At 38.3% G+C, this 27,307-nt stretch overlaps 1 protein-coding gene across 1 annotated transcript in view; it reads left to right on the top strand.

The window, feature by feature from the left end:
- Positions 1-27,307, top strand: part of SPOCK1 (SPARC (osteonectin), cwcv and kazal like domains proteoglycan 1) — a 417,544-nt gene that overhangs the window by 215,059 nt on the left and 175,178 nt on the right. Inside the window, exon 3 of the mRNA XM_031506078.2 lies at positions 16,470-16,515. Within this exon, the coding sequence (XP_031361938.1) occupies positions 16,470-16,515 (46 nt within the window). The remainder of the gene's footprint in view (positions 1-16,469; positions 16,516-27,307) is intronic.

The following is a 27,307-nucleotide window of genomic DNA, read 5'->3' as shown; positions in this document are numbered from 1 at the left end:
TCTTCTTAGTGAAGTGGAATTTTAATCCATTTAATGAAAAATATGCAATGTTATTGCCTGGCTAGAATGGACTGAAAGTCAATTCAGATATAATTAGTGTGGAAATGCTGAAATTGTAATAAATTGAGAAGATTATGTTTTGAGCTTACTGACAGTAAGTGGTTGAGGTAGGTCCAGGGGATGTATTGTAGCAGATGTCCAGCATTCTAGGGATAAATTCTTCGGCTGAGTTTTCACAGAACCACTGGATGATTAAAATTTCAAGCAAATAAACTACAATATAGTTCAACTTTCTCTAGAAACTGATGTTGCCTAGCTTTGAAATAAAAAGTAGAAAGCAATCCATTGTCTAGTTCATGAGTACTATAGGTGCAATAAGCAGTGTTCATCACAATACCATCAGAATCTGGGAGTGGCAGGATGGTGAAGAAAGGCAAGTTTGCATGAGCACTGCTGTCACTTCACTTTCAGAGTCAGTTCTGAAAGCACAGACCATAATATCAGACATAAACAGAACACACGACTGGGTCCCAGCATCGTAACGTCACCCTATGATAACTACCTAAATAATAAATTTTCAGGAGATTCCTTCAAATTTTTTTATTATAAAGACAGATAAGAAATAGACACGTAACTTTCTTTTATTCTGCAGCATAAGCAAGTCAGGAATCGCTGGTTTTCCAGTGCTGTTGCTGCAGATGAGAGAAAGGAATTTGTTACACTTAAGCATAGGAAGAAGCGTTGTAAATTCTCAGACATGATTTTCCATTAGATATATATATAGAAAGAAATTAGATGTTATTTCTTTAGTCAGTATTCTGCTCTCAATTCTGTCACTCTTACATCTGTACAGATCTGTTAATTTCAGTTCACGTACTCCTGATTTATATAATCTGTCCCAGTGAGTGCAAAGTAAACAGAGAGAAATAGGTAATTAAAGATATCAAGGACATTTAGGAGAGAGAAACTCTAGTGACAATCCATCAAATGCACTGGGACAGATGGTGAAAAATCATGGTATCTCAATGACAGACAGAAGTGAAATAGAACACAGAATAGGAGTTGTTCTTCTGACATAAAGAATTGCCAGAGTGAAAGACAGTGAAAATACATTGGAGATGTGGATTGCAGAAAGCCAAAAAGCCAGGCTAAGCTTGTAATAAGAGGAAATAAAGAAGTTGGGTGCATATCCTGAAGAACAATTAAAAAAAAAAAGGAGACAGAACAGGGTTAACTGTAAATTCTCTTCAACAAAGAAATGTAACATGGGTGCCTGAAAGCCGGTATGAAGTTTGGAGATACTAACAAATCAGTGAGAGCAAAAGAGGTTTAGCCTGTCTGAATGCAAAACTAAGAAGAAAATCTGAGCCAAGGTAAAGACATGCAAGTAATAAGACATCTTTTAGGTAGTTGCATACTAAAGTTGAAGCAATAAGCTCAGAACAAAAGCAACTGCTAACAGTCTTCAGTAAACACTCCTTTTGTTGCTGGAGTTGTCAGCAGTCACAGAAAAATCTTTGCAGTGTTTGTAAACCACAGAACCACTGAACCTTGTATCAAGAAATAAAAGATGTACAGATAATTGTGCAGAAAAGTTGTACAAGTTGTACGAGGGGCACTCAGAAGATACCGAAGGTCTTAGAATCCAGAATTATGAAAATTTTTGATCAATGAATATTTGTTTCCCCACCTTATTTTGAAATGTTGATGATTTTTTTGAGGCAGGAATTTGAAATTAAGCATACAGAACTGGATACAATAAGCTGTAAACCAGTCAGTGGAGGCAGTTTTAAGGGAGGCAAAGGGCTGCAGTTGAAGGTGTAATTCCACAGATATGGTAGCCCCAGGACACTATGGGGTCACACCTTACAGTGACAAACAGTCACACTGAATATTGAATATGGTTAAGTTCCAAGTATATGAATTTAGTGTGGGTTTTTCAAAAATCAAGGCTTCATTTTTTACTCCATTTATAGATAAAGAGGGGATTCTGCTGAGCCAAAACACAGCCAAATGAAGCAGTGCTGTTTCCTGCAGGCACGTTGGTATGGAGCGTGTGTTTATTCATCATTCTGAGCAGATGTGAGTTTCATTGTGGCCATTTTCTTCAAGCTCTTCATAGCTCTTTTTGTGATTAATGACACTTAATTTTTGAAAGGATAGTTGCCCATGTATAATGGTGCCTTCCAGCAAATTTCAGGATCTACCAGCCTGTCTCAGAGGTGAACTATAGATGGAATCTCAGAAGAGGGTCTGCTATAAGGAAAAGAATGATTAAAAAGTGCAAAATACGGTCTGTTGGCAGATGGCTCTTGTGGTTCCTGCTTGCCCTTTTGCTGCTGCCTGGTACTTCACCTTCTGGATTCATCTCACACTGGGCCAGACTTTCCCATCACTTTCTCTTCAGTCAGTACTATTGCTCATCCCACAGCTGTTCAGCTGACATGATCTGGGTTTAACCATCCTCTATGTAATCAGGGTCTATTTTAGTCCTTGAAGGTCTTGAAGTAGTGTGCAGTGAGCACAGGGCATTTCTTCATTAGCATTTTTGTTTCCATCCCAGTCTGTCTCAGAAACAAACCTCGTTTTTGTTTCCAGTCACTGCACTCCTCGCATTGCAGAGCACATCAAATGGATTCTTTATTGATGCAAGGAGAAAACAAGATGTGTTTGGAGATATATGTTACTAATAGCCAGGAGATCCGTGCAGGGGATCAGGCTGGAGCTAGTCTGGAGCCAAGTGTGAGCTTAATGAGCAGAGCAGATGTTGGATCCTCAGTGTGAATTACCCTGTTCTGCAAATCCAGTCCCCAGGCACCCTGCCCTGGTTGGTGGAGGTGTCACAATCTGCACTGTAGGAGCATTTTCTGTGGATCTGCTTTCCTTCCATAGGATACAGCTGCAAACCTGCTTGTGCAGATTGACACTGCTGAAGGCTCTGGTCCTTCCTGTGTCATGTAAGTGCTTTTCAGACATCAGGTGTTCTCAATCCTCTGTTAAGAAGTGATACGCTAAACCATAATTTGGATTTTATTAACTGATTGCAGGATTCTAACATGAAAACAAGTGCATGCTGTTTCCTTTAACATCCACTGTGGCAGCCTCAGTATCTCAGTGTGGTTAAACCATAATTTTCTGAGGACTGGACAAATGGAGATCTAGAAGAGTGTTATATAGGGCAATTATAGAGAGTGTTATACTTTTCCAATCCTCCAGCTAATATTAAAATTATCTAGGATATTTTTCATTCATCTGGATTTTTTTCTCTTGAATTCAGGTTGTAGTTTCCTTCACAAACATTTCTCAAAATACTTGGGTGAAAATGAGTTCAACTCTGTTGAAATATTCCTCCAGCTCATATTAGGTTTGACTGAGCTGACAAATGGCTTGACAGCCTTCTTGGAATCTGCCAAAATACAGTGTCAGGAATGACAATGCCATGCAAGGTAATAATCTAAATGAATGTTGCTGCAGCTGAGCAGTCACATTCCTGACTCTGTAATTCAGTTAGAATGAGGCAAGTCCCCAGATGTTTGTTTCATAGCAATTGAAAAAGTTTGGGTTGTGTTTCCCTATTAACACATTATTATAATTAACATTTCATGGTTAGCTTGCTGCAAATTTAACACATATCAAATTATTCTGTAAATAATTGTTCCTTATTTATCTATTCAAACTCCGTTGGAGCAAGAGCTGCTGTTATTTAGTTTCTCAGAAATCCCAAACATACATGAATCAGAAGTTTCATAGTGTTTGTGGAGATTAATTTAATCTTGTGGTATGGAACATTAGTGGGTTTGAAGTGTAATTTCCAATTTGAGCTGTCTGAGAGAACCTACAAGATAACATTAGAGCTTTAATGTAAAAATATCTTCTCTGCCTTACTAAAACATGTATTAATTCAATCAATATTTTAATGACACTGTATTATCACAGAATGGTTTGTGTTGGAAGAGACCATAGAGATCATCACATTCCAACTTCTGGAATGGGCAGGGACACCTTCCACCAGAACAGGTTGTTCAAAGCCCCATCCAGCCTGGCACTGAACTTCTAGGGATGAGGCAGCCACAGTTTCTCTAAATTGCCAGGTAATTTAGTGTTTTATATCTTGTAGTGAATGTTTTCAGAGATCCTCAGCACATTTCTCTAATTCCATATCCTGTAGTTGCAGCTGCTCTCTAAAGTACACATTTCCTTTGATTTTATATCTCTAAGGTTTAGAGATTAGTTGCACTGCAAGTTTGAGCTATTTTCTCAGTTGTTAGAATTAAATAGCTAGTTGTACTAGACCTCAGGTGTAAAATTACGGCTGATCAAAATGCAAATGTTCTTTTTCTTAAAGAATTCTCTATGACCTTCTGTACTCTTAAGATGTCTGTCAATGCTGGCTTTTTCAGGTTCTGTTCTTTGCTGAAATGCTGTTTTGATTTTCTTTAGACCCATTTTATGATTTAATCCCTTCAAGACTGAGCAACTATAATGTCTAGAGATCAGGAGCAGACTTCTGTTTACAGCTGAACAGTTCAAAAATTTTCATTTCTGGGAGCTCTGTATTCTCTCGAGCCACGGGCACTTGGTTAGAAGGTTCCTGAGATTGGAAAATAAAGTTTTGCTACATCTTTGTTTCTCATGTCATTGTTCACTCCATGCCACACTACATACCGACCTTTTGTCTCTGATGCAGAGGCTCATGTTCTGGCAGCCTCAGGAGTGTGTTATATATTCCTGCAGGAGTTCTTTCAGATGCGTGTCCTTGATCCCAGTGCATGCTACTGGAAGAAATGAAAGGTCACTTAGTTTTCTCAGTTTTATCTGAAAACTTAGCTTGAATATTGCTTCATCATCATGATCATAGCTGTAGAAGCCTAATACAATATATATTTCCTATTTATAATTGATCCTTTTCTAAAGCAGCTCTGAATGTGTATTAGTAATTGATACTGAATGTTGGTTCTGGAGTGCTTACTGTGTGAAATTCCCTATGTACACAATTACAAATCTTAGATGATGAACCAAGTGCCAGTGCAGGCATAAATAAAATGATCAAAGTTTCTGAAAACATGTAACACCAGGGAATTATCTTTGAACCTTTCTGCTCCCTTGTTTGACATGATTCTGAAACAAAGAATCCAAGTATAGCAATAGGATGGGGCTTGTTATTGACTTCCAGCTGACATTATAATGTAGGATTTGCAGCAGTATTTTTGGGGTGAACAGTTCTGGAATTGGTGCTTAGGGTATGAGGGGTCACTGTCTCCCTGCCTCCTTGAGGGGAAGATACTGAGATGGAATAAAATCTTTATCCTTAATGCTGGAATTCCTTTGCTGCCGAGGAGTCCTAGCAAAGAGAGGTGTGTAAATTAGAGCTCCTTCTTCATTGCAAATGCAAGACTTCTGTGGCTGAAAATGCTCAGCATGGATCTGAAGTTGCCTTTGGACAGTGTTCTGTGGACTTCTTAAAAGCAAATTATGCACAAATTGAGCAGTCAGGTGCTCTCTTCTGCTAAAATAAAGTCAGCTCAAAGGTAGTGGAGATCCGTGCTGTGGACACCAACAGCCTTGGCATTGGAGTCCCACTGGACCCATTACTGCAGTTTAGCTACTGATACTTGAATCAGAATATTTTGGGGTTTTGGCCTTTTTAGCTTACTCTTTTTTTATTATTTTTATTGATTACTTGAGCTAAATCCTTTGACATACCATTCCAAAAAAGGCTGTTTCTCTACAAAATACTATTGCTTCAGCCAGATGGCAAGTAGCAGTCACTGAGGAAAGGTAACTTGTCATTGTTACTTTAGGAAAGGTAACTTGTAATTGTTACTTTACAACTGACACAGAAAATTAATTTCTTAATATTCATGAAAATCTTATTTATCAGAGTAATAAATTAATGAGGAGCTGTCACTAAAAAAAGTTACATTTTTGTATCTCCACTGATTTTTCAGGAAATGGGTAGAGATAACACAAGTTTTTCAGTAATAAAAGAGCATAATTAAGGATTTTCCTGAATGAGGAGACTTCACTTGTGGGTGCTCCATCCCTGGAAGTGCTCAAAGCCAGGTTGGATGGGGCCCTGAGCAGTCTGGTCTAGGGGTTATCATCATGGGCTGGAACTGGAGGACCTTCAAGGTCCCTTCCAACCCAAATCATTCTGTGACTCTGATGACTCAATCAACCAGCCCCAGCTATTATGTACACTTTCATCACATGATAGCTTTTATAAACTGAACAAAGTACTTAAAATAACCTGCTGGGCATTGAAGTTGTTGGTGACAACCAAAGAGAGGAGCCTTTACTAGAAGGGGAGCAGCATTTCTGTTTGCAGCAACTGCTGCACGTTTTTCACTGGTTTGCTCCCATTAACCCACCCTCAGTTTTTCATAATGATTTTTGAAGTAGTGTTCTTTGTAATTTTTTTCCTTAGAATGGATAAAATGTCAGAGAGACTTAAGAAAATGATGTTATAAAGTGGAATGGAAACTGCACATTTTTAATGGCTCAGAGAGTTTCTGATCTAAAACGTGTACAACCCTCTCCCACACTCAGCAGCTGGTTATGTCATGGACTGGTTGCCCATGACTGCTTCTTCCTGATGCAGTTCTAAGAAATTTCAAATATTGGCTAAAACTGACTACAGGGCTGCAAATTTGTCCTTTTCCACAGCAGCACATTTGATTTCACCTTTTGCAAAGGTTTCTTCAACAATACTTGGAACTAGATTTTCCTTGAAGCAGCAAATGAAGTACAAAGCCTGTGTGCTCCCAGGGACAGTGCATTGCTCATAATCCAGTATAATTCATACAGTCTATTTTCAGTCATTAGTTATGAATTTAAATAAGGATTTGAAAGACTTGGGACATTATAATTAACTGAATTGTCTCTACAGAAAACTGTGTCCCTAAATATCAAAGTTAGATAAGTTGATTTCATTCAACTGCTGTTTGTTGCCTTGTATGTTTTGACCACTGGGATTTGTATATCTAAGTGGAACATCAGTATTTTATGCATAACTCTATTTTATAACTTTGATATTAGGAGAATTATCACTTTATTTCATAATGAGATTATTCCCATTATGGTAGATTTTTAACAAATCACATGACTCAGGATACATTTCTGAAAACTTGTAAAATAAACCAAGAACTAGGAATGTATTTAATCATTATGCAAATTGTTATTTGCAGTAAAGCAGTTCCCATGTGTGAAAGCAGTGGTAGCATTAGATTTTTTTATGTGGGTGGTGTTCTCCAGATACAAGCCCATAAATGATCAGCTAAAAAGAACCAGTGATTGTGTCAAAAACAGCTACTGCAGATGTACTGTCAAAGCAACAAGGATACTAAAAGTGAAGTCACATTGCCAATGGCTTTATAACCTTCAGGTTAATGTGTTTGGCTTCCAAGCTGCTTAAAAACAATTTCTTTCTATGCATGTAATTTGAATTTTTGACTGAAAATTAAGATGTGGAAAGAGTTCAACAGCTCTCCTTTCAAGGTTTGTTTTCAGTATTACCCCTGTTGAAAATATGATTTATTAACAATACTATTCTCTCTATAGAGAACCTGCAGGGGCCATTCCCCAGTAGCATATGCAATTATAAACTGAGATTAAGGCACGGTGGTTTTGATAAGTGGAAAACAAGCAAATGATCATTTGAGAAAACATCATTAGGCCAGGTTGTGACCTGTGAATCTTCATTTCACATGGTGGGCACTTCTGTTATTTTTGTGCATTAGCTGGGGCCGTGTAAGGCTCACCAGAGGCAGTGAATTAACCCGGCTGTCCAGCTGGGAATTCATGTCCAGTGTTAGCTCAGAGATCAGAAGTAATGCTGCTTTGAGGAATTGCACCTGGAATGAGAGGGAATATATTTTTGTTATCTCTGGCTCTGCTTCCTCCCTGTCTGACTGGGTGCTGCTCAGCTGAGGAAAGAGGGAGTTGATGGTTCCCATTCCAGGGTCAGCCTGGCCTTGGAGCTGTGGCACCTCTGGCAGCCCAGCAGCTGTGGGAGCCCAGCACATCCCTCTGCCTGCCCTGGCTGGCTCCAGACCCTGGCAGGGGGCTTGGAGACCTTGGCTTGAAGTCAGAAACACCCGTGGCTTCAATTTGAGCCTGTCAAATCTGTATGAGGAATTACAAGGGTTTGAGTAGTGTGCTAGTTGAATTAACACAGGGTGAAAAAGTAGAATTTTGGGGCTTTTTAGAATGGGGTTCAGGGAGACAAGATGGAGGGATTTGGGCGTTTCCTGGCCTTTATTTCTGTCTTCTTGTCCTCCATGTCTTGCTGTGATGGTAACACTTTTCTGTTGGTTTAAGGTAGAGACACACTGTCCAACATAAATGATAGATAAACATCGTACACGTAGTTTTTGGCCTAAAATGTAAACACTGCCCTGAGGGCAGACAGAATGCCATGAACGACTTGCTAGATGGAGCTCAGCAGGTCAGAGAAAGAATGGTATAGATAAGGGAAAATAAACAGCCTTGAGAAGCCAACCCTATGCATTCAGACTCCTTCTTTGGCTGCGTGGGCTAGGAAAAAAGGACTTTTACACTCTTGGGGTCATCCCAACACCCGGACCCTGAGAAGCAGGGATCAGGGAGCCCATCCCTTGGGAGTTGTGCCTTTCTGGCCTTGAGAGAGCTGTGCAGCCTGCAGCACAACCTGCTGGGACTGCTGGGACACGCTGGAGTGTGGAAAGCTTCATGAACATCGTTAGGGAGAATTATTTAATTCAAGCAGGGGTAACAGGATCTTTAGCACATACTAATGAGAGGAGGAATTCATGCAGAAGTGCATTGTAGTTCTGAAATTAGTCTGCCAAATAGGACAGCAAAGAATAATAAAACCAAGGCACTTTTTCCCAGCCATCCCCCCAGTTTTAGATATTTCCAGCACAGATAGTTGGTGATTGTCCCAGCCACCCAAATATATCAGCTCTGTCAGCCATGTGTGCTGGCACAGGGCTGTGCCATGGCAGCTGTGTAGCTGCTGGCTCACAGCTGGCCCCATTCATCCTGCTTGGAGCACAGGCAGTGAAAATCAGCATCTCTTTGCCCTCAACATTGTAGACATACACTCTGGCTTCATGCTTTTGGATAAATAAAGAGTGGTTTGAGGCTTTCTAAGAAATACTTTAATTCTTACTATATTTGTCTTTTTACAAAAAACCTAAAACCAACAAAAAAACCCCCAAAAAAACACACACCAAAAAAACAAAACCTCAAAACTAATAAAATAATACAAATAATAAACCAAAACAAAAAACACCAACTGCAAACCCCAAGAGAGCAGCAGGAAGATTTCTATGTAACAGCCCATGTGATTGAGTTGTAAGGAATGACAGTTCTTACTCTAGCTGATATGGGCTTAGTGGTAAGGAAGATTTCATTTTTTTTCCTAAATATTTTAATTTAATTTTTAAAATTGTTGTGACCCCAGTGAATGATTGTGAGTGTGGGAAGAAAAGTCTATGCTGAAAGTTTCACCTTTCTCAGTATTGCTCATGGAAACTTCTGTAAAAGTCTTCCAGCAAAACATGAGAGGTAAATCTTCTTTCCTAATATAGCAGAAAAAAACCCCAACTAACCAAAAGAAACCTTTTAATTTTTGAAAATAAGAAACTCAGTAACATTGTGGGCCATTAATATGGGAAGAAAAAGTTGATTTTGCATATCGCTGGTATCTGAGCAAAAGTCTGTGTACTGAGAATTTGAGTCTTGTGGGAAATCTGAGATTGTAAAATATGGTCAAGGATCTTTTCAATGCCATACACATCTGAGGACTCATTAGGATATTTATTTATTTTATACTGTTATTAATAAACCACTGTTAATGTACTTGCCATGATATAAGAATCTAATGTGAATGGTTATACTTTTATCAATTAATTATATTTTTATTAATGACTTAGCATTCTAGGCAGGTCCTGACATCTGCAGACTTCTCATTATATGTGACACTTTTTCCTTCTGCCATGAATTCTCTCACTTAATGTTGGGAGCTCTTTGAGTAAACCTGGATATTCCTGACCTTTCTGGGACATTTCTCCCTAAACTTAAAGCTTTCCCATACAAAATTTAAAACTAAATATCTCCAGCACCAGCATTACTAAGCCAAAGTATCCTGTTTGGATTCAGTTCTCTGATTCCTGGGGGAGAGAGAGAGCATGGAATTGGTTGGAGATGTCTTAATGTAGAGATCTCATTGGGGAGCTTTGTTCACTGACGTACTCAGTGGGTAAAATACATTCTCTTCCTCTTAAGCAAATAAAAAAATAAAAAGATAAATAAATAATGTGTAATTTGCTGACACAAGCTATTCACTTAAAACAGGCAATAGGCCTTGGGGAGATATTTATGACAGGCTGGATTGACTTTAGCAAGCAGCAGCTGGTGCTTTAACACTGCTTGGTGTTGGAATGATCTGCTCTGCAAGGTAGAGAGGCAGAAAATGCAACTGCATCTTCCTGGAGCTAATTTTAACAAAAGCAATGAGCTGGTAATTACCACTTTTTCCAGCTGGTCCTTATGAGGGTAAAGAGTTTATTCATAGATGGAAGGTGAAAGAGGGAAATACTGAGCAGGCTGCAAAGCAGCGTTAATAAATGTCCCTCCTGGAGGCATGTAGAAATTTGAACTTGTGTTGGCTAGGAGGGGCTGGGAATGAAGTGTGCCTCCTTAGGGGTCTCTCTGAGTCCTGGGGCTCCTCCTTTGTGTAGGAGGTTCCTCAGGAGGGCTCTGTGATGAGGCTTTCCTGATGATTCTGCACCTCGCAGGCTCCCCCAGTCCTGTGGGATCCTCCCAGGCCCTGGGGAAGCAAACTGAGCTGAGCTGGTCCTGAAAGGTACAACATCAGGGGAATGTTTTCAGTCAGCATCTGATTCCTGCTTGAGTCATACAAATAAGTTATAAGCTCAATTAATGCAACAAATATAAATATTTATGAACCCATTTAGCTAATGTTTGGCTGTATTGATAAATAAGAGCATCCTGCAAGAGCTTCTTTTTGACAAGTAAATAAAGTGTAGAGAGTGTTTGTGTGTTAAATTATCCATGCTTCATTAACTCTTCCAAAATATCAAGTCTTAGGTAATAACTAAATTCAAAGTGACAAAAGAGTAGGATTAGTGGGAATAACCTTAAGTATTAAACGTCAGGAGAACAAGAAGCTGTTGTTTGCTTTCTTGGTAGGAGAAAAGAGGATAAATGTGTTTGGTTTCACCATTAATTTCATTTTTTAAAAAACTTTATTGTTATTGTAGTGACAGGAGGGGTAATAGGAGAGAAGAGCTGTCTCATATTAATGTCCTGGCTTTAGGGCCAATTTCTATTTGCTGCCTTTTCTGAGGTGACTAAGAAATTATGTTAGACCCAGGTCTACTTAAAGGCTTGATTTTTGTTTGCAAATCAGAACCCAGTCTCTGAATTCTTATGAATCTAAGAGTTATGTTGAAGGAGAATTTTGAAAGTTCTGTTAAAAACTTATTGTGAGCTGTTAAACTAGTGTTTTTAACATGCCCTTTGCATACTTCAAGATATTATTATTCTCTTGATTGACTTAGTTGATGTCGCATCAATCAAGTTGGCTGGGTTTGACACCCACATATTAAATGCTAGAAGACTGTTTTGGTTTTCTTAAGAAACAAGGATTTATTATGTACAATGTGGTGAAATGGATTTTAGAACATGGTGCTGGTAACACCAAGGTCACTGTTTTGATCCCCATGTGGGCCAGTCACTTAAGAGTTGAACTTGATGATCGTTGTCAGTCCCTTCTAGCTCTGGGATTCTGTGAAAATGAGTTTGCTCATATCTCCTAATTGCTCAAAGTAGCATAATAAAAATGCAATGAAGAACTGAGTCCCAAGTCTAGCAATTTATATTTGTTTTTATATATTCTTTTTCATTTGTTATGCTCACAGCCGATTCCTAAGTTAGATATCCTGAGGGTGAAATCTAGAAGAAGGGTTCCATGATGCAAAATGGAAAAGGCAGCTCCTGTCTCAAGTCTTGCAATTTAATTGAGGTGAGGAATTCCCTGGTGAGCTTTGTTCTGTGTGAGGAGCCCCTGGGCTCCTGCCGGGCTCTCCCAGGCTGTTGCCCACCTCAGGCAGGCAACAGGCTTCATAAAGGGGGCAGAAAAAAATCTTGCCAAAGCCTTGCCCCACACCTAGTGAGAAGAGAACAGAGCTCTAGATTTTCTCAAGAATTGTATTGGGCCTGGTTTGACAGGAGCTGAGTTTCTTTTCTGGAAATTGGAATATTTAACCTGTGATACGAGACTCAGCCAAGCCAGCCCATCACTCCTCTATAACCCTGAGCTGAGCTAAGGGAGTCAGATCCAGCCTTGGCTTGCAGTATCAGCTCTTCTCTTTTCATGCATGATTTTAGGTGTGCAGAGTCCCTTCAGTTAATTAAAAGATTGACTTAGTCATATGTGATCACTGAGCCATGGGCAAAACCTTCAAAGTGTGAATTCTGTGGAAGAAGAAAGATATTTTTAAATATTTGTTCATCAAAAATATTTCTCACTTGCTGTCATCTGCTGTATTGAAGTGGCCCTGTGCCTGGTTTTACATTCCCTTCAAAGTCCATCCAATAAATAGTCTTGAAATTCAGCTAGGAAAAAAATTAAATTATGCCTCTCTTATACCAAGAATATCCAGATGAGCCTGTGGAAAACACTTTCTGGTGGTTTTGCCTGCCAAAAGGGAATGAAAAAACCTTTTTTTGGTGCTCTACAAGAAAGAAACAAATTACTAGAATGGCATTTGGTTAATAGTGCAGCAGATAAAAACCAGGGCAGCAGAGGTGGAAAGGGCAGAAAAGAAAGAGAGAAAATTGTTTCATCTGGGGGTGAAGGTCTTCTGAAATAAGTGATTTCACATTTAAAAGGCCACTAAGGAGATAACTGATGAATGTTAACCTAATTTTATATTGCTTCACTTCATTCTTTTTTCTTTTCTCATTTGTAATGCTTACGTATTCAGGAAGTTGAGGTAGGTTTTTCAATTTTAACTTGTAAATATCCATGCAGTGAATAAAAATATTTGCAATAGATCATAATTCATTCTATATTTGAAACTCTTATGATCAACTGTTGATATTGTTATAAATGAAATGCATTGATACATGTTAATTATTGTGTTAATATTGATTAATTAACATGGTAATATTAAAATTGCATAAGTTTCATTTGTTACAGAAGGCATAAGGAATTTTTAGCACATTAGTATCAACCTTAGAACGCTCAGAAATGCATAGATTTCTTTATGTCAGGAAGGCCTTTTACTGAATGGGAAATTTAAATCTCTTTAATCAAGTTGATTGTTTGTATATATATACATATATAATATATCGATATGTGCTGCTTCTCTGTTGGAAGAAGTTACAGTGAAATGATGATATTCCTTCAGAGATGATCAGAGTTCCACCTTCTAACAGAAGTCATTTGAGGATATTGTTATAAATCTCAACCCCTTCCTGAGTACTGGCACAAAGCCCTGTCAGCTTCTGAGTCAGAGCTCGAGGTGTGTATTTAAATGTGACACGGATTTTCTGCTCCCCATATCCACAGGGTGAGCTTCACCTTTATGGTGCCATAATCCTTCAGTCTCAGTTCTTGCTGGCATCAATGCTGAAGAGAAGCCCAGGTTCTGTATTTTGTGTTGTTGTGGTTTAATCCAGGTACCACCCAACTCACACCCTCACCCTCCCTATTCCCTGGGTTGCAAAGGGAGGAGAACTGGGGGGGAAAGGTAAACCCTGTGAGTTGTGATGAGAACAGCATTATTATTGCTATTATTAGTATGCCAAAAGGATGGGAGGAATAAACCATAAGACAACTACTGCCCAGTAAAATTTTCAGCACCTGCTGATCAATGCCCCCCAGTACATCTCTCCCCAGCCAACTCAGCCCAGTTTATATTCTGGGCTTTAAGGTGTGCAATATCCCTTTGGCCAGTTTGGGGCACTTGTCCTGCCATTCTTTCTCCTGGCTTCTCTCTGAAGAAACCTGGGAAACTGAAAATTTTTTGGCTTGGAGTAAACATCCTCAGCAACAATTTAAACATCAGTGTGTTATCAACATTATTCTCATCTTAAATCAGCACTGTACCAACTGCTAAGGGGAAAATTAATTCTATCCCAGCTGAAACCAGGACAGTTGTCGAACTGGCAAAAGTTATTTTGAACTGCTATTGACTGTATTGCTTGGACATATGTATAGTAATTTTTTTACTCCTATAAATAATAGTGGGGTTTATATATTGAAAAACTCAAAGGTTTTCTCTATTCCATCCTTTAGGGTTTTTTCTCCATATTTTTTCTTGTGTATTTTCTATGTTATCACACTGTGGTTTCAGGCACATTGTAAAATAAACATAATTTCAATTTTCAAAATGGAATACTAAAAAGGTCTGCATGAAGGAGAAGATGAGGAATAATAGATCTACAGAAGAGATTGCTGTGTTGTAGGTAGTTTTTTGAGAAAGGTGCATATTTTGTAAAATATTCCTTTGACACTGAAATTGAGATAAACCCCCTTTCCAATTCTTATTTCCAAACCGGTTCCATACGCCACCAGCATAAGAAATCCTTGTTGGGAGTTGAATTATTTAACAGTTTCTGATGCTGAAAACCCAGCAGCGAAGCAACACCTTGGAAAATATATAAGCTGGCAAAAAAAGAATATTTTGTTTCTGAAAAAAAAATCTGTTATAAAAACTGAAAACCCAACACATTCTGAAAAGTGATTAATGCTCGGTGAATTTAGCAGTACATCATCATCAGTTACAAAGCATTGTATAACCATGAGGGGGTTTTGTATTAGCAAGGCTGTGAAATTCAAAGGCAAGCCTGCAATTCTATTTCTGGTGCCAAACCCTGTACTTGTGAAAAAAAAAAATATATATATATGGGTAACAGTCTTTGCTGTTATTGTGGAACATTATCACTGTCCATGAAGTCAAGTATGACACTGAGCATGAACATATTGGTTAAAAAAAATTATACATTTTCTTCTGCTAGTTGTGCAGAATAATTTGATGTAACCCAGGATTTGCCCTTGCTTGCCTGCTCCAGAGAAGAGCAGCAGAACAATCCTGTCCAGAGTGTTCTGAAAGGAACAAGGAGTGCATCTGCTGGTGCTCACTGAGGCTGTGGAGTCCTCACTCCTGTAACAGCCTCTTCTGACCCCATAAAGTCATGCTGACTTCCAAATCTCCAAAATATTCCAGGTTGGGGTGAATGGGATACCATGAGAGTGTGTGAAATTCAGTGTACTGGAGATAAATGGTAAATGAAGCCCTATGGAAGAAATAATTTAGATGTCTTATTCACACAGATGGGTTTTTAGTTACCATCCTGGCAGGAAAAAGAAATCTCTGTGTCATTCCAGACAGCTTGATGAATACATCTCTTTAGTGGCATCCCTCAGGAAATGGATATAGAATACTGGATATATTAAAAAGGAAAAAAAGATTAATATGAAGAAAAATATGACAAAAAATATGAGTGTTGTCGAAATTTTCTATGCTTCCCCACCTCACAGAGATAATTCTGTTGTTATCACGTCCTCTCAAAGAGGACAGAAGTGAGATACACAGAGAATGCTGAAACTGATATATCAGCTGGGCTTCACACCCAGTTCTTCAGCACTAGGGTTGATGGCACTCTGAAGCAGGGAAAACTTTGCCTTCAGATAAATATTTACTAAGTACACAGAATACAGATTGATCCAACACATGATGGAGTTTTCCATTTTTTTTCTGGAGGGAGACTAGTTTGCAACAATGATTATTTGGCCAGATACTCTGACAGTCCCTGCTTTCTCCAGTGTAAAATCCAGTGAGAATTCTGTAGAACAGAACCACATTTGCAGCACAATGATGTCTTTACATCAGATTTCATAAAATTGTTTAAGTTTAATAGTGGGAACAGTGACAAAAATATTCACTGCAAGTGCTCCTGGAAGTTGTTGTACTATTTAAGTGTAATGTTTGCAGTATTACTCCTGTATTTCTGTACTCCTGTATTCTGTTCACAATGGTGTGATTTACACGTGTCCAAATGGATGTATATTTGAATTTACTTTGCTGACCTTCCACCACGCCAGGATGGTGTGGATCATGTTATACTACCTGAACAATGTTCTTTCTTGTCAAAACTGTAGACTAACATGAAATCATACAGAGTTATTATAAAATATTTCATAATGGGCATGCTGTCAAAAACAATGAAGAAGAAAAATTCAAGGTGCTGAATCCAAGGATGTTTTTATTCTTTAATTTCTAATCTGCATTTACTACTCTTTAGGACACAACCTTTTGATAGTCTTATCTTACTGGAGCTAAATCTGTTAGAATCAAAACACAAATTGATTCATTTAGTTGTGTAAAGTACTGATTGTAAAAAATACTGATTGTATTTTTCCTGAGGGTTGTTTTTTTTTTGTCCCCATTTAGGATGATTATTTCAGAAACTGGAATCCAAACAAGCCGTTTGATCAAGGTAAACTTAGTAAATATTTTGTGGCTGTCTTCTGCTATTTTGTGATTTCCCCACATGCTTTATGCCTCCCTTCCTCTGTCTGTCCCGTGCATTAGTGAAGAGCTATATTCATACTTACATCTCCTTCCCAAATTAGTCACAGCTTGAGGTGGTTTATGTAGAAGGGTTTGACTCATCTCGGTATTTTTTCAGCATGTTTTTTTAATCCCCATCCATTCCACTTGCTATTCAATGATGAAATGTGTGTTTAGAGAGATTCTCTGTAACCATGAATCTTGGTTTAACATGTAGTTTAAAATGGGGATCTTCACATTCATTTTCTTTCATGTTAAAGGCTTTGCTAAATTAATGTTGTAAATGGAACCACTGCATTTTCTGACACTCAAGGGGCCAATTCTTTGAAATCAACTGCAATGCATGAATTTCAGGGCTGATTTTAAAAGGAAAATGGTGTTGTGTATATGCTGCTGTTTCAGATGCATGCTCTGTAAATGATGTTTTGCACTTTGGCTTGGTAAGTGTTTAAGTTATGGCAGTACTTCAAATATTTCCAGACCAGCCACTAAAGGATAGGAAAAATACTCCAAAAACCCAATTCTAATTGTGTTCAGGATAGCACTAGATACAGCCATACCAGGAAAAAGAAATTAAAAATTACTCAAGTGTTTAGGAAGAAAATACTTACTGGAAGTCTCTGAAGGTGCTTTTGAAAACTTCACTTTATGTCTATTTCTATATTTCATTCCCAAACATGTTCCTTGTATTGTCTGTAGCTCACAGGAATATCACTGGGGTTAGAACTTAGGAGTGTAGATTCTCTGTCTTTAGGGAAATGGAACTTCAGTATCAAAGGAAAGGCAAAGTTGATGCTTTTGTCAAGACACATATCCACAGAGGTTTTCAAAGGCATTCGAGGGATTTAGGATTACAAATCCTATTGACTTCAAACAGAACTTATGCTCCTGCTGCTTTTGGAGGCCTTGTGACCCTCTGTTTTCCCAAGAGAAAAAACAAACAGGTAAATCCTGGCAAAGTATTGCAGTGAGATTTTGAACTGACATGCTTTAAAACTGTCCTGTTTATTTTGTTACTGAGGTGCCTGACTCTGGGCAAAAGCAGGAATGCTTGTAGAGAATCTAAAGCCACACGTGGATACCTTGAAGAGATATGTCAGATGTCTGCTAAGATTCCTGTCTCTTCGTAAAGAAAAGGATCATTTCTTTTCCAGGGCAGAGTTTCTTTGACACTGTGGCTGTCTCTGCTCGGGAAACAGAATGCAGGGGTGCAGTCTGAGCAGGGTGCTCTGCCTTGCACAAAGGACTGTGCTCTGCTTTCTTCTCACTTAAAATGGATTATTTGGCCAACAGATTATTCTTTTTGACAGAGGTCACTACTCTTGGTTGTGGCAAAATTCACCCTGATTAGAACATTAAAAATAGCTGCTCAAACATTTCTTAAGAGAGTTACTGCACCAAAAAACAAAAATTGTTTGAAAACTGTTGATCTGTTTAGTTACATATACGGAGAGCAGGTGAGTCTTTAGTCATTGATCCCAGTGTTGTCACCCAAAAAATGAAGAGAAATCATATGTTGCTGCTTTGGGCCCTATGAGTCAGGTGCTGACAAGACTAATCCACAGCTTATGTATGCATATAGGTATGTATATGTGTATAAATATATGTATGATATATTTATGTGTATATAGAGGGAGTTGCATTAAAATAGAAACTGCTGAGATGAAGGAAGGAAGGAAGGGAAGCTTTATCTTTCCCAGATGTTCCCACCAAAGCTGTAATTTTCCACAGAGAGGAAAAAGAACAGTGAGAAGAATTTGTCCCAGCTCTTTTATGCAGCATTAGCTGCAAGACAATTGTTTAATCTGTTTTTCCTTTTCCATTCTCCCTGCCCTAGTATTTTTCCCAGTTGTTCTGTTTCTTTTTGGGGAGTTTAAATGCCCCTTATGCTCTTGTATGGTTTTTGAAGATAGAAAAGCTTTCTTTTTTTTTTTTTTTTGGGATTCTGATACCCAGAGAGCTTGTGCAGATCCTGTGGTGAGGAGCCCTGGGTTGTTCCTGTGAATTCAGTAGCAGGTCTGTGTTTTCACCACACAATTGTTATTTTGAGAGATATCTCAAAGGCTTCTTTTAACCTCACAAGACCAAGATTATTCCTACTTACTGAAGAGAAAAAAACTTCTCCAGTGGGTGAATGAAAACAGGTTTGGAGATTTTGTAGAAAATCTCAAGTTTGGAGATTTTGTAGAAAATCTAAGTCTGGTGTCAAGAAGCTAAAGCTCTTTTTGCAAACACCAACTTTTTGGGACAGGTTTACAGGTTTTTAATATTAAAAATCTACTTCTCAATTCTAAATCTAAAATCCTGCTTGAATATTGTAATTGTGAAGTCTGGCTGAAAAAGCTGGGAGGGCAGGGTTGGAAGTAACTGAAGGCAGGAAGTACCTTCCAGAGGGATCTCAAAAGTAGCTGGAAGATTCCATGTGTTTAACAGATTTAAAAACCAACAGTAATCAGAGGTTTTGAAAATCAGCAAAGTTCTGCTTCCAGGCTTGTACTTCATTTGCATCTCTTAAAGAAGTCTGATGCATCCAACCAACTCTGTATTCTTTTCTAACAAAAAGCTGGCTGGCAAACTCAGCAGGATGAATTATTTAATTATGCATTGAAAAACAATAACAGTGTAATCAAGTTGTCTGCTTTCTGCTTGCAGTGTGGAGAGAAATACCTGAGTGTTTGTCTCAAGAAAAGAAATACCTTGTTTTGTAAAAATGCATTCATGGCTTTCACTGAAACCTCTAGGGAGTGAGAGGAGGTATGTTTGGAAAGCAGGCCTGTTCAAGGGAAGTCAACTTGAGTGGTTCAGCTGCAACTCAGAGGGCACTTGAGTGATCAGGATGGTTTTTTTCAGCTGAGCTACCAGCCCAGCTTTCTAGTCATCTTTAACCCAGGAGAAACCAATACAAAAGTGAGAATCTTACTGACAGAGCTGAGCTAACAAGGCACTTGGACTGCAGAAGGCAGCAGAGTTTGTAGCCTGGAAGTGATTGCTGGTCATTAATATTGAACTTGATTCTGTCACAGTTACAGAAGCAATAAAGCAGAAGAGCAGAAGGGGCAGGTTAGTCAGGATTTTGAAATATGAATCAAAGAGTTGGGTTTTTTTTTACTGACAAGGTCATTTGAGAGTTCTTAAGGAGCTTGACAGCTAACCTGGCATACTTTCCTAGTCTTCTTCATCCACTTTGGAGAAAGAAAAGAGGGAATAGGGGAAAACTTTAGCATAGCTCAAGTGAGAGATTTTGATATGTGTCTCATATTCAGCACTTATTCAGACTTGCCAGAAAATGAACTCATTAAGACTTTATGGATTCTGTTAATTGAAAACTATTAAATAAAAAAATAATTCTAAGTTACTGAAAATTTCTGCTAGAAGCCACCCCTAAATTGCTGGAAGCAGTTTGGAATGGTGTCCAGTTTGCCATATGACTTTTTAAAAGCATCTTTGCCCAGAACATAGAAACTGTGGAAGTAGTGGGGTGCACTTTGTATTGCAGATGCATGAGCTCTGAATCAAAACACCTTTAAAACATCGAGCTGCCATTATTATTAGCAACACATCTGCAGAAGGATGCAATAACAGGGGTAAAAATGTGATTCTGTGGTAGTGCTGATTTTTTTCCCCAAGTATGTGTTTAAAACCTTCCACTGAACTGTGAAATTTTCTGTTCAAGGAGGTGCAAGTTCCCCCCTTTCCATTTGGATTGTGACAGTGTCAGATGATTGCAGTGGATGGAGCTGGCCTGAGTCCCCTCCCTCAGCTCTGCCTCCAGCACTGAGGCACAAGGACTGGCTAGGAACAGGGCACAATTTTACCCATTGCTGGTGGAAGCAATACCAAATGTTTCAAGCTTCAGGGAAAAAAAACCTCCTGATTAGAAATAGTCTGACCTTTCCCCCTTGTCTTCCAGCCTTTGTTTTTCTTTTCACTGTCTATTCCCAATCCTTTTCCCCAGTAACTGAGAAATCTGGACAGGGATGCTCCTTCTCAGAGTTTTCATTATCTGCCCTTGGAGAGGAGGGAATACAGAAAATTAAAAAAAAAAATCAAACTCCTTATTCCACTGTATTATGTGAAAAACTTTATCTGCTTGGACTTATCAATGACTGACTCTAATGTCAGACACACTCATTTAGATTTGACTGTCATTATTAATTACAGACATGTTCTCATTTCAAAGAGCTCCCCTTAAGCACTAATGTAAGGCTGAACTAGCAAAATACCCTCACTTTTGAAGAGGAAACATTGCTTTTGAGTGGACTGAGGCCTCTAGTGCAGCGTAGCCTATGACTTTCCCAGCCCAGCAGCCCTGTGAAGTGAATTTGCCAAATTTAGAGCATTACATTTTAAGATTAATGTGTTGGTATCAATGCTTCCTCTCCTTGTGCATCATATCCAACCTGTGTCTTTCCAGTGTTTAAATCACAAATCCAGACTCCAGAAATGGGCTTCTGCAGCTGTGCAGAAAAAAAAGTTTGCCTAAAATTCATAAGCCTTCCAAAACAAAAGGAGTGAAAAAGGGAAGGCTGTGATGCAGGATGAAAATCATAGAACCTCCAATTATTTTTGAGCATGTAATTTTCTGTTAGCCCAGTTAAGATGTTCTTTAGAAAAGCCTGAATAAATTCCTCACAAAGAGATGTTTAGTACTGAACACATCTCTAGCCACAAATATATGTTAGTTTTATAATAAATGTTTTCTATTACAGTGCCTCAGATGGCAGATTTCAATTGAATAACTTATTTTGCAATTTATTTTTTGACTGTGCTTGAATTAGTTTTAGAGGCTTATTCATAGTGCAAGTGCACATGAATTATGTTTGCAAATCTTCAGTAAATCAGTCCAATTTTAGAACATGCTAACTGAATCAACCAGAAACAATAGCTGAGATGCAGCACATGAAATACACTGTCTCCCATCAAATGTATTTCAAGCACATATGGCTGCTCATCTCCAGGCAGATGCACGTGGTTCTTTCTGCATGCTAGCAGTGTAGTATTAAATTTCTTGTAAGCTTGTAAGCAACCAATTTTGTCATTAAATATGGCACGAGGAGTGGCAGGCTGGGGTCCTTGTGTGTGATTGCATTATGGCTGATGTGCTCTGAGCAGAGGCAGTGATCAATAGGCTGCTTGGCTGGAATTTTATTAGCACTTGTTAGTTTTGTCAATAATGCTTGCTTTTAATATCTCTTACTTCATTGACTGTGAAGCAGACATGATTTTCAAAGGGAAATTCATGCCCTCCCCATACTCATCCAGCTTCATTGAAATAAGGGCATTTTTGGGGAATATCACAGAACCTCTCAGGCAGCAGAGGTCTCCTTGCCTGTGCTTCAGTTCAGTAAATAGGAATTCATTTTTGATAACCTACCTAGACCTTTAAAGATTATGTTTGTAAAATATATGCTGCAAATCTGCCTTATTTGCTGTGAGAGAAATCCCAGTGCATTATCCAAATAGCTTTGGTTTGTATTCTGATTTAAGAAGGCCGAACCAATGAGGGGCAAAGTCTCCAGGTTTGAAATGTTATTTGTCTTAATTTTGGATGGTATAGCATCTGCATGGCAGAGTGACCCTTGGATCACTATCCAGTCAGAAGAGTAGTTTGAACAGTATTTAAACATGTTTATATGCTTGTCACTTAATGGATGATTATTGTCATTTAGTTCTAACTGAAAAACAGGAACTCCTGTGGAGAATAAAAGTAGAAGGCAGAGTGGCAATGGCCATAAAAGTGCATAATGGAAAATTTTTTGAAAGAGAAAAACATCAAAATAAAGATAAGTTGTTTCAAATATAGATTTAAGTAAAAGGAAAAATTTAAGAGGAAGAAAAACAGGAATAATTAGCATTTGTTCAATATAGGAAGCACAAACATGAATTTTCCAAAAGCAGGAACTTGGCTAATGACAAGACTCTTAATGGCTGCAGTGACAAGGGGCTGCCTACAGAAAGTGCAGCTAAGTGGACTCTTAAGGGTGGGAGCCCCAACCCAGAAAGCCAAGTACAAAATAAGATGTCTGGGCTAGAATTTAGAAATAACAATTTTTACAAGTGAATTAGAAGCAAGAAAAAGAAATAAAAAAAATGCTGGCTCAGTGGAGAGAGATGGTCCTGCAAAGGCACTGCTGAGAAGGCCAAAGCTTTGGCGCCTGGCTTTGCTCTGGTTTTCTCATAAAAGGATAGAAACATAGTTGATATCTTCAGTGGGAGTGTAAGATTCTGAATGAGGGAGAGGACAGGCTTGGATAAATTAGGTATCTGCAAATCAGCTGGAATTGATCCTATGGTTTAAGGGAATCAGCTGAAATAATTTTAGAGATACTTAAAGTTATCCCTGAAAAGTTATGAAATTGTACAAGATTGAGAAAAGACAAGCAGAAAGGTATTTTTTTCCATTAAGGAAAGGAAGAAAATGGGAAAATTTATCCTGTGAGTTAAATCTAAAATCCTGGGAAAAAACTTCCACACTAGGACAAATATTTAAGCAAATATTTGTTAGCATCAATAAGATACGGGGGTGAATAAAACTGACATGGATGTCAAACTAAACTCAATTTCTTTTGTTACAATTACAGGTCTTGAGACTCAGGAATAAGCTTGCAGCTTATCACATATCTTGACTCAATAGGGGTTTTGACATTGGTTTCCATTACTGCCTTATAAGTAAGTTAAAGAAGTGTTGTCTAAAAGAAATAGTTCTGAGGTGAATACAGAATCAGTTGAAAAATTATGTTCTGGTAGTAGCTATCAATGGTTCAGTACCAGGCTGGGAGGATAAATAAGATTAGTAGAGGTCTCTGTGATCCCTTTTGGGTTCAGTATTATTTACCACTTTTTGACATTTACCTTTATTTACCATTTTAATCAAACTATAGATGTTGAAATTAGGCTGCCTATTAAATGTAGCATGGAAATAAAATTCTGTCACCTTAAGAAATTTAAGAAATGGTGTGAAAACAAAGACTAAATTTAGTCTAGGCACATGCAAAGTTCTTAGATAAGAAGAATCATCTGCACAAAACATGATGAAAACCAATCAGTAATAAATTTGGAGCAAGGGGTTAGAGGATTATGATGGATTACAAATAGAACATGAGTCAACAATGTCATTCTGCTACAAAAAAAGGCAAATGTTGCACTGGCATGTGTAGCCATGAGTAATCCTTCAGCTCTAAGCAGTGCCAGTAAGACCCTGGCTGGAATACATTGTCCACATTTGAGTACCTGCCTTCTTGGTTGTTGTGGATCAACTGGAAAGTAACCAAAGAGATGTAACAGGGATGATCAGAGTTGCAGAAAATATCCTTCAGAAGAAAGTCTGAAGGAGAGGAGCAAACCAACAAAGCAGCAACAACAAACCAAAATAACCCATAAAAAAACCCAAAACAATGCACAAATCCTGTTTCCAAATACTTAAAATTAACTGCAAATGGAGGGCTGATTCTACATCCATTGTGGATACAACAAGGGGGTGTAATTTTATACTGCAGCAATGAAAATTAATTTTAACCTTCATGGTAGCAGCAATATTTAGGCATTGGGGGAAATATTTTATAGAGGGTGTTGAGACTGTTGAAAAGGGGGAATGGAACCAGCATCCTTCCCAGAACTGCATTCTAGCACTGTGATTCTGTGACTGTATTTTGATTAATGAAAACCAGCTAATTCCATCAAAATTGCAGAAGAAATGCTGAAGAAATTATTTCTTAAAATAAATTTCCAGTCAAAGCAAAGAATAGAAAATAAATGAACCAGTAGCCTTGAAAGATGTTTTGGCACCACCTGAAAAAAAAAACAGGTTTTTATTTGAAGGGAGTAATGTTCATAAACTGCAAGATAGGCACTAACCATGGCTGCCAGGGGCTTGCAAAGCCTGTGAATGTAAACAGGGACTGGCAGAAGATCTGTTTTCTCTGCCTGCTTCTCCCTCTCTCCTGCTTTCTCAGAGTCAGGAGGACTTCTAGGGTTGTAGTACTTGGTGTTAATAGTTTGTTGTTTTTTTTCCTCCAGACAAGAATAAAGGTTGTGATCTAACCCTAAGGATAAAGATTTGGGTGAAAATCAAACCTGAAGTAAACCTGTTCTTTTTAAATTCATTAGCTAAGAATCAATGGTGCCTATGTATTTAGGAATTAAATCTCCCTCTGCTGTAAACCTAAGTGCCCAGGTCATCCAAACACTAAGTGAATCACAGCCATTTACTTCCTCTTCTCATTGCTTCAAATTAAACATATTTGCATGAAATAATACTATTTCTTCTCTAAGATGATTGTTTGTAGTCTAGCTTTGCAGCCTTGGTCATTTGGAAAGATACTTTAAACTCCAAATTGCTGATGCTAAGCAGTCCATGGCGAGATGAATAAAAGTTTTAAAATATATTCTGATGCTGTTCTGCACTAAAAAATTCCCTAAGCACAGTATGTTGAAAGTTAGTTTGGCAAGTGTTGTTTAGTCATTTGATCTCATTCTGTCTTTTCTCTCTGTGTCCTCTGGTTGCAATATATCCATGGACTCCCCCATCAACACCTGTTTGTGTTTAGCAGTTATTGCCCAACAGCTTTGAAAGGCTTGTCAGATTTACATATATTTATTTGAAGTGCAGGGACAGGAAACCCATATGTGAAGACTGAAATTTTACTTCTGCTGTTCTCTGTGGAAGGTCTGTTTGAGGGTTTATTCTGTTTTACCCAGGGAAGATCAGTAGCAGCATTGTTTCCTTATGGAAGTGCATCCTTGCACTGCCTCTTTTGCTGTAGGAGAAGGATGCAGGCAGATGAAGTGCTGACCTAAAATATGGAAGTGTTAGAATCACTTTAACCACAAGGCAAGGCAGTACAATAAAACCTGCAATATAAGTATGTTCTGCTCCTGGGATAGCTTTAATTTATATGCTGAGCAATCAAATCAGTCTCTCACTTCCCATCTTATCTGAAACAAATAAACAGAACGCTGTGGTACCTGGATGTACAGTAGAGCAATCTTAGGGATTGCTGCACATTACAGCCACCTGTAATGCAATGTAAGTAAGCTTTACTGTAGTTATTTTTATATGATCTGTGTGTTCATGAAGTTTATCCCTTATTTAATTGCTGGGGGTTAAAATTCATTAGAAGAGGCATGTATTCTCTAAGAGCAAATGTATCTTTGCTGAAAAGGCAAGGATGCTTGTTTCTCTCTTCAGTGGGGCCTTTCAAATGACCTTTCATATTTAAAACCAGTGAAAACTTGCTGACATAACCAGAGGTCTACAAACCCGAAAGGGAAGAACCTCTGCCCATCTTAGTGTTAAATACAGGTGTCTTGCTTTTAATATCTCTTAAAAAATGTCTGGTTCTCTCTCAGTGGACATAAAGCTACCTAAGGACTCAGTGCTAGCTAAAAGAAATCCAGTAGCTGTGATTTGCTAATCCTGTTCTCAATTCTAGCATATGGTTAGAATTAATTCAATCTAACCCAATGGATTTATTTATCCTCAAAATCCAGATTATGTTTAGCTATCCCAAAGAAGATAAAGTAAAACCATGAAAAGCCATGTTCAAGTAGAGTCATGAAAAGCACAAGTCCATTTGAAAAATACAAGCAGGGGGTTAATGTGAATGATATATCCAAGTATCAGAAATATAAATATATTGCTCATGATAGTTTAGACATAAAGACTATGAGTTATTATGTTTTTCATCTGTAGATACTTCATCAATAAAACTCCTATACTACATTGCTGTGTGCTGGCTATAGGCTGTACCTAGTTGTTCCCCCTCCTAATTGTCTGACATAGCTCCTAGCCTCATCATTATTCTGTTGCAAGAAATAGGACTTGATATTTAGGAAAACATTATTAATTTTCCTTATGTTTCTACTTCTAAGCTGCTTTTTCATGAAGTGGCACTTCTAGTGTATTTTCCTGCACAGAGCTGTGGCAATAACATTTTCCTCAATGCCTATAAATAAATTAAGTATACTGTGGCTTGAAAGAGAAATTGCTATCAGCTGGTGTTCCACTACCTACACAACATTTTATCTTCTTTCAGTTTCTATTACTTTGCTCTCCCTTGATTTTGTAGGGGAAGTTGTGTTCCCTGTTAGTGTCGTGTGGTGCATTTGTGAGCAGCGTGCTTGATGTATTGAGCTAAGGCAGGCACCCGGTGTGGAGAGCTCTGCTTGGAAATTGCATTAAAGAAGAACTTTTTGGCAGATGAAGGTGTTGATATGATTTGGAAATAGGCCTGTTTGTGTCAGTCAGTCAGGTACTTCATTTTTTAAGACAGAAAAAAATAAAGGTTAGAGATGAAAGAGGAGGGAGAAGCCACCTGTCTAGCAGAGCCCAGGAGGAGGAATGCCCTCCAGAGCTATATAAATGGCTTTTATAAAAATGCAACAAGTTAAGTTCTCCTCGCAGGCTGCCATTTTAAAGAAAGGACATAGTTGCTTAACTTTTGTCATCTGCACAGTTACCCAAAAGCTGGAGGTGGTTGTTCATTTTATCTGTGGTTCAGATTAGGAAGCCACTCCGAGGTCTAGCTGAGCTGATTAAGCTCCAGTGGGCTGAAGTCAGATGGGACCAGGTGCAAACAAGATGCACACATGGCCTCTTTTAGGCACTGATCTCAACTGAGACACAGCTCACGTTAGTTATACATAAGATGTTTGGAAATCACTTTATCCGCATTTTCTGAAACATTAAATAACATTAATTCTGCCAGGCTTTTAAATGA

This window comes from Lonchura striata, chromosome 15 (genome assembly GCF_046129695.1).
Source record: "Lonchura striata isolate bLonStr1 chromosome 15, bLonStr1.mat, whole genome shotgun sequence".
Classification (NCBI taxonomy): domain Eukaryota; kingdom Metazoa; phylum Chordata; class Aves; order Passeriformes; family Estrildidae; genus Lonchura; species Lonchura striata.
The sequence above is the reverse complement of the archived record's forward strand: the minus strand, read 5'-3'. Positions and strand labels throughout refer to the sequence as shown.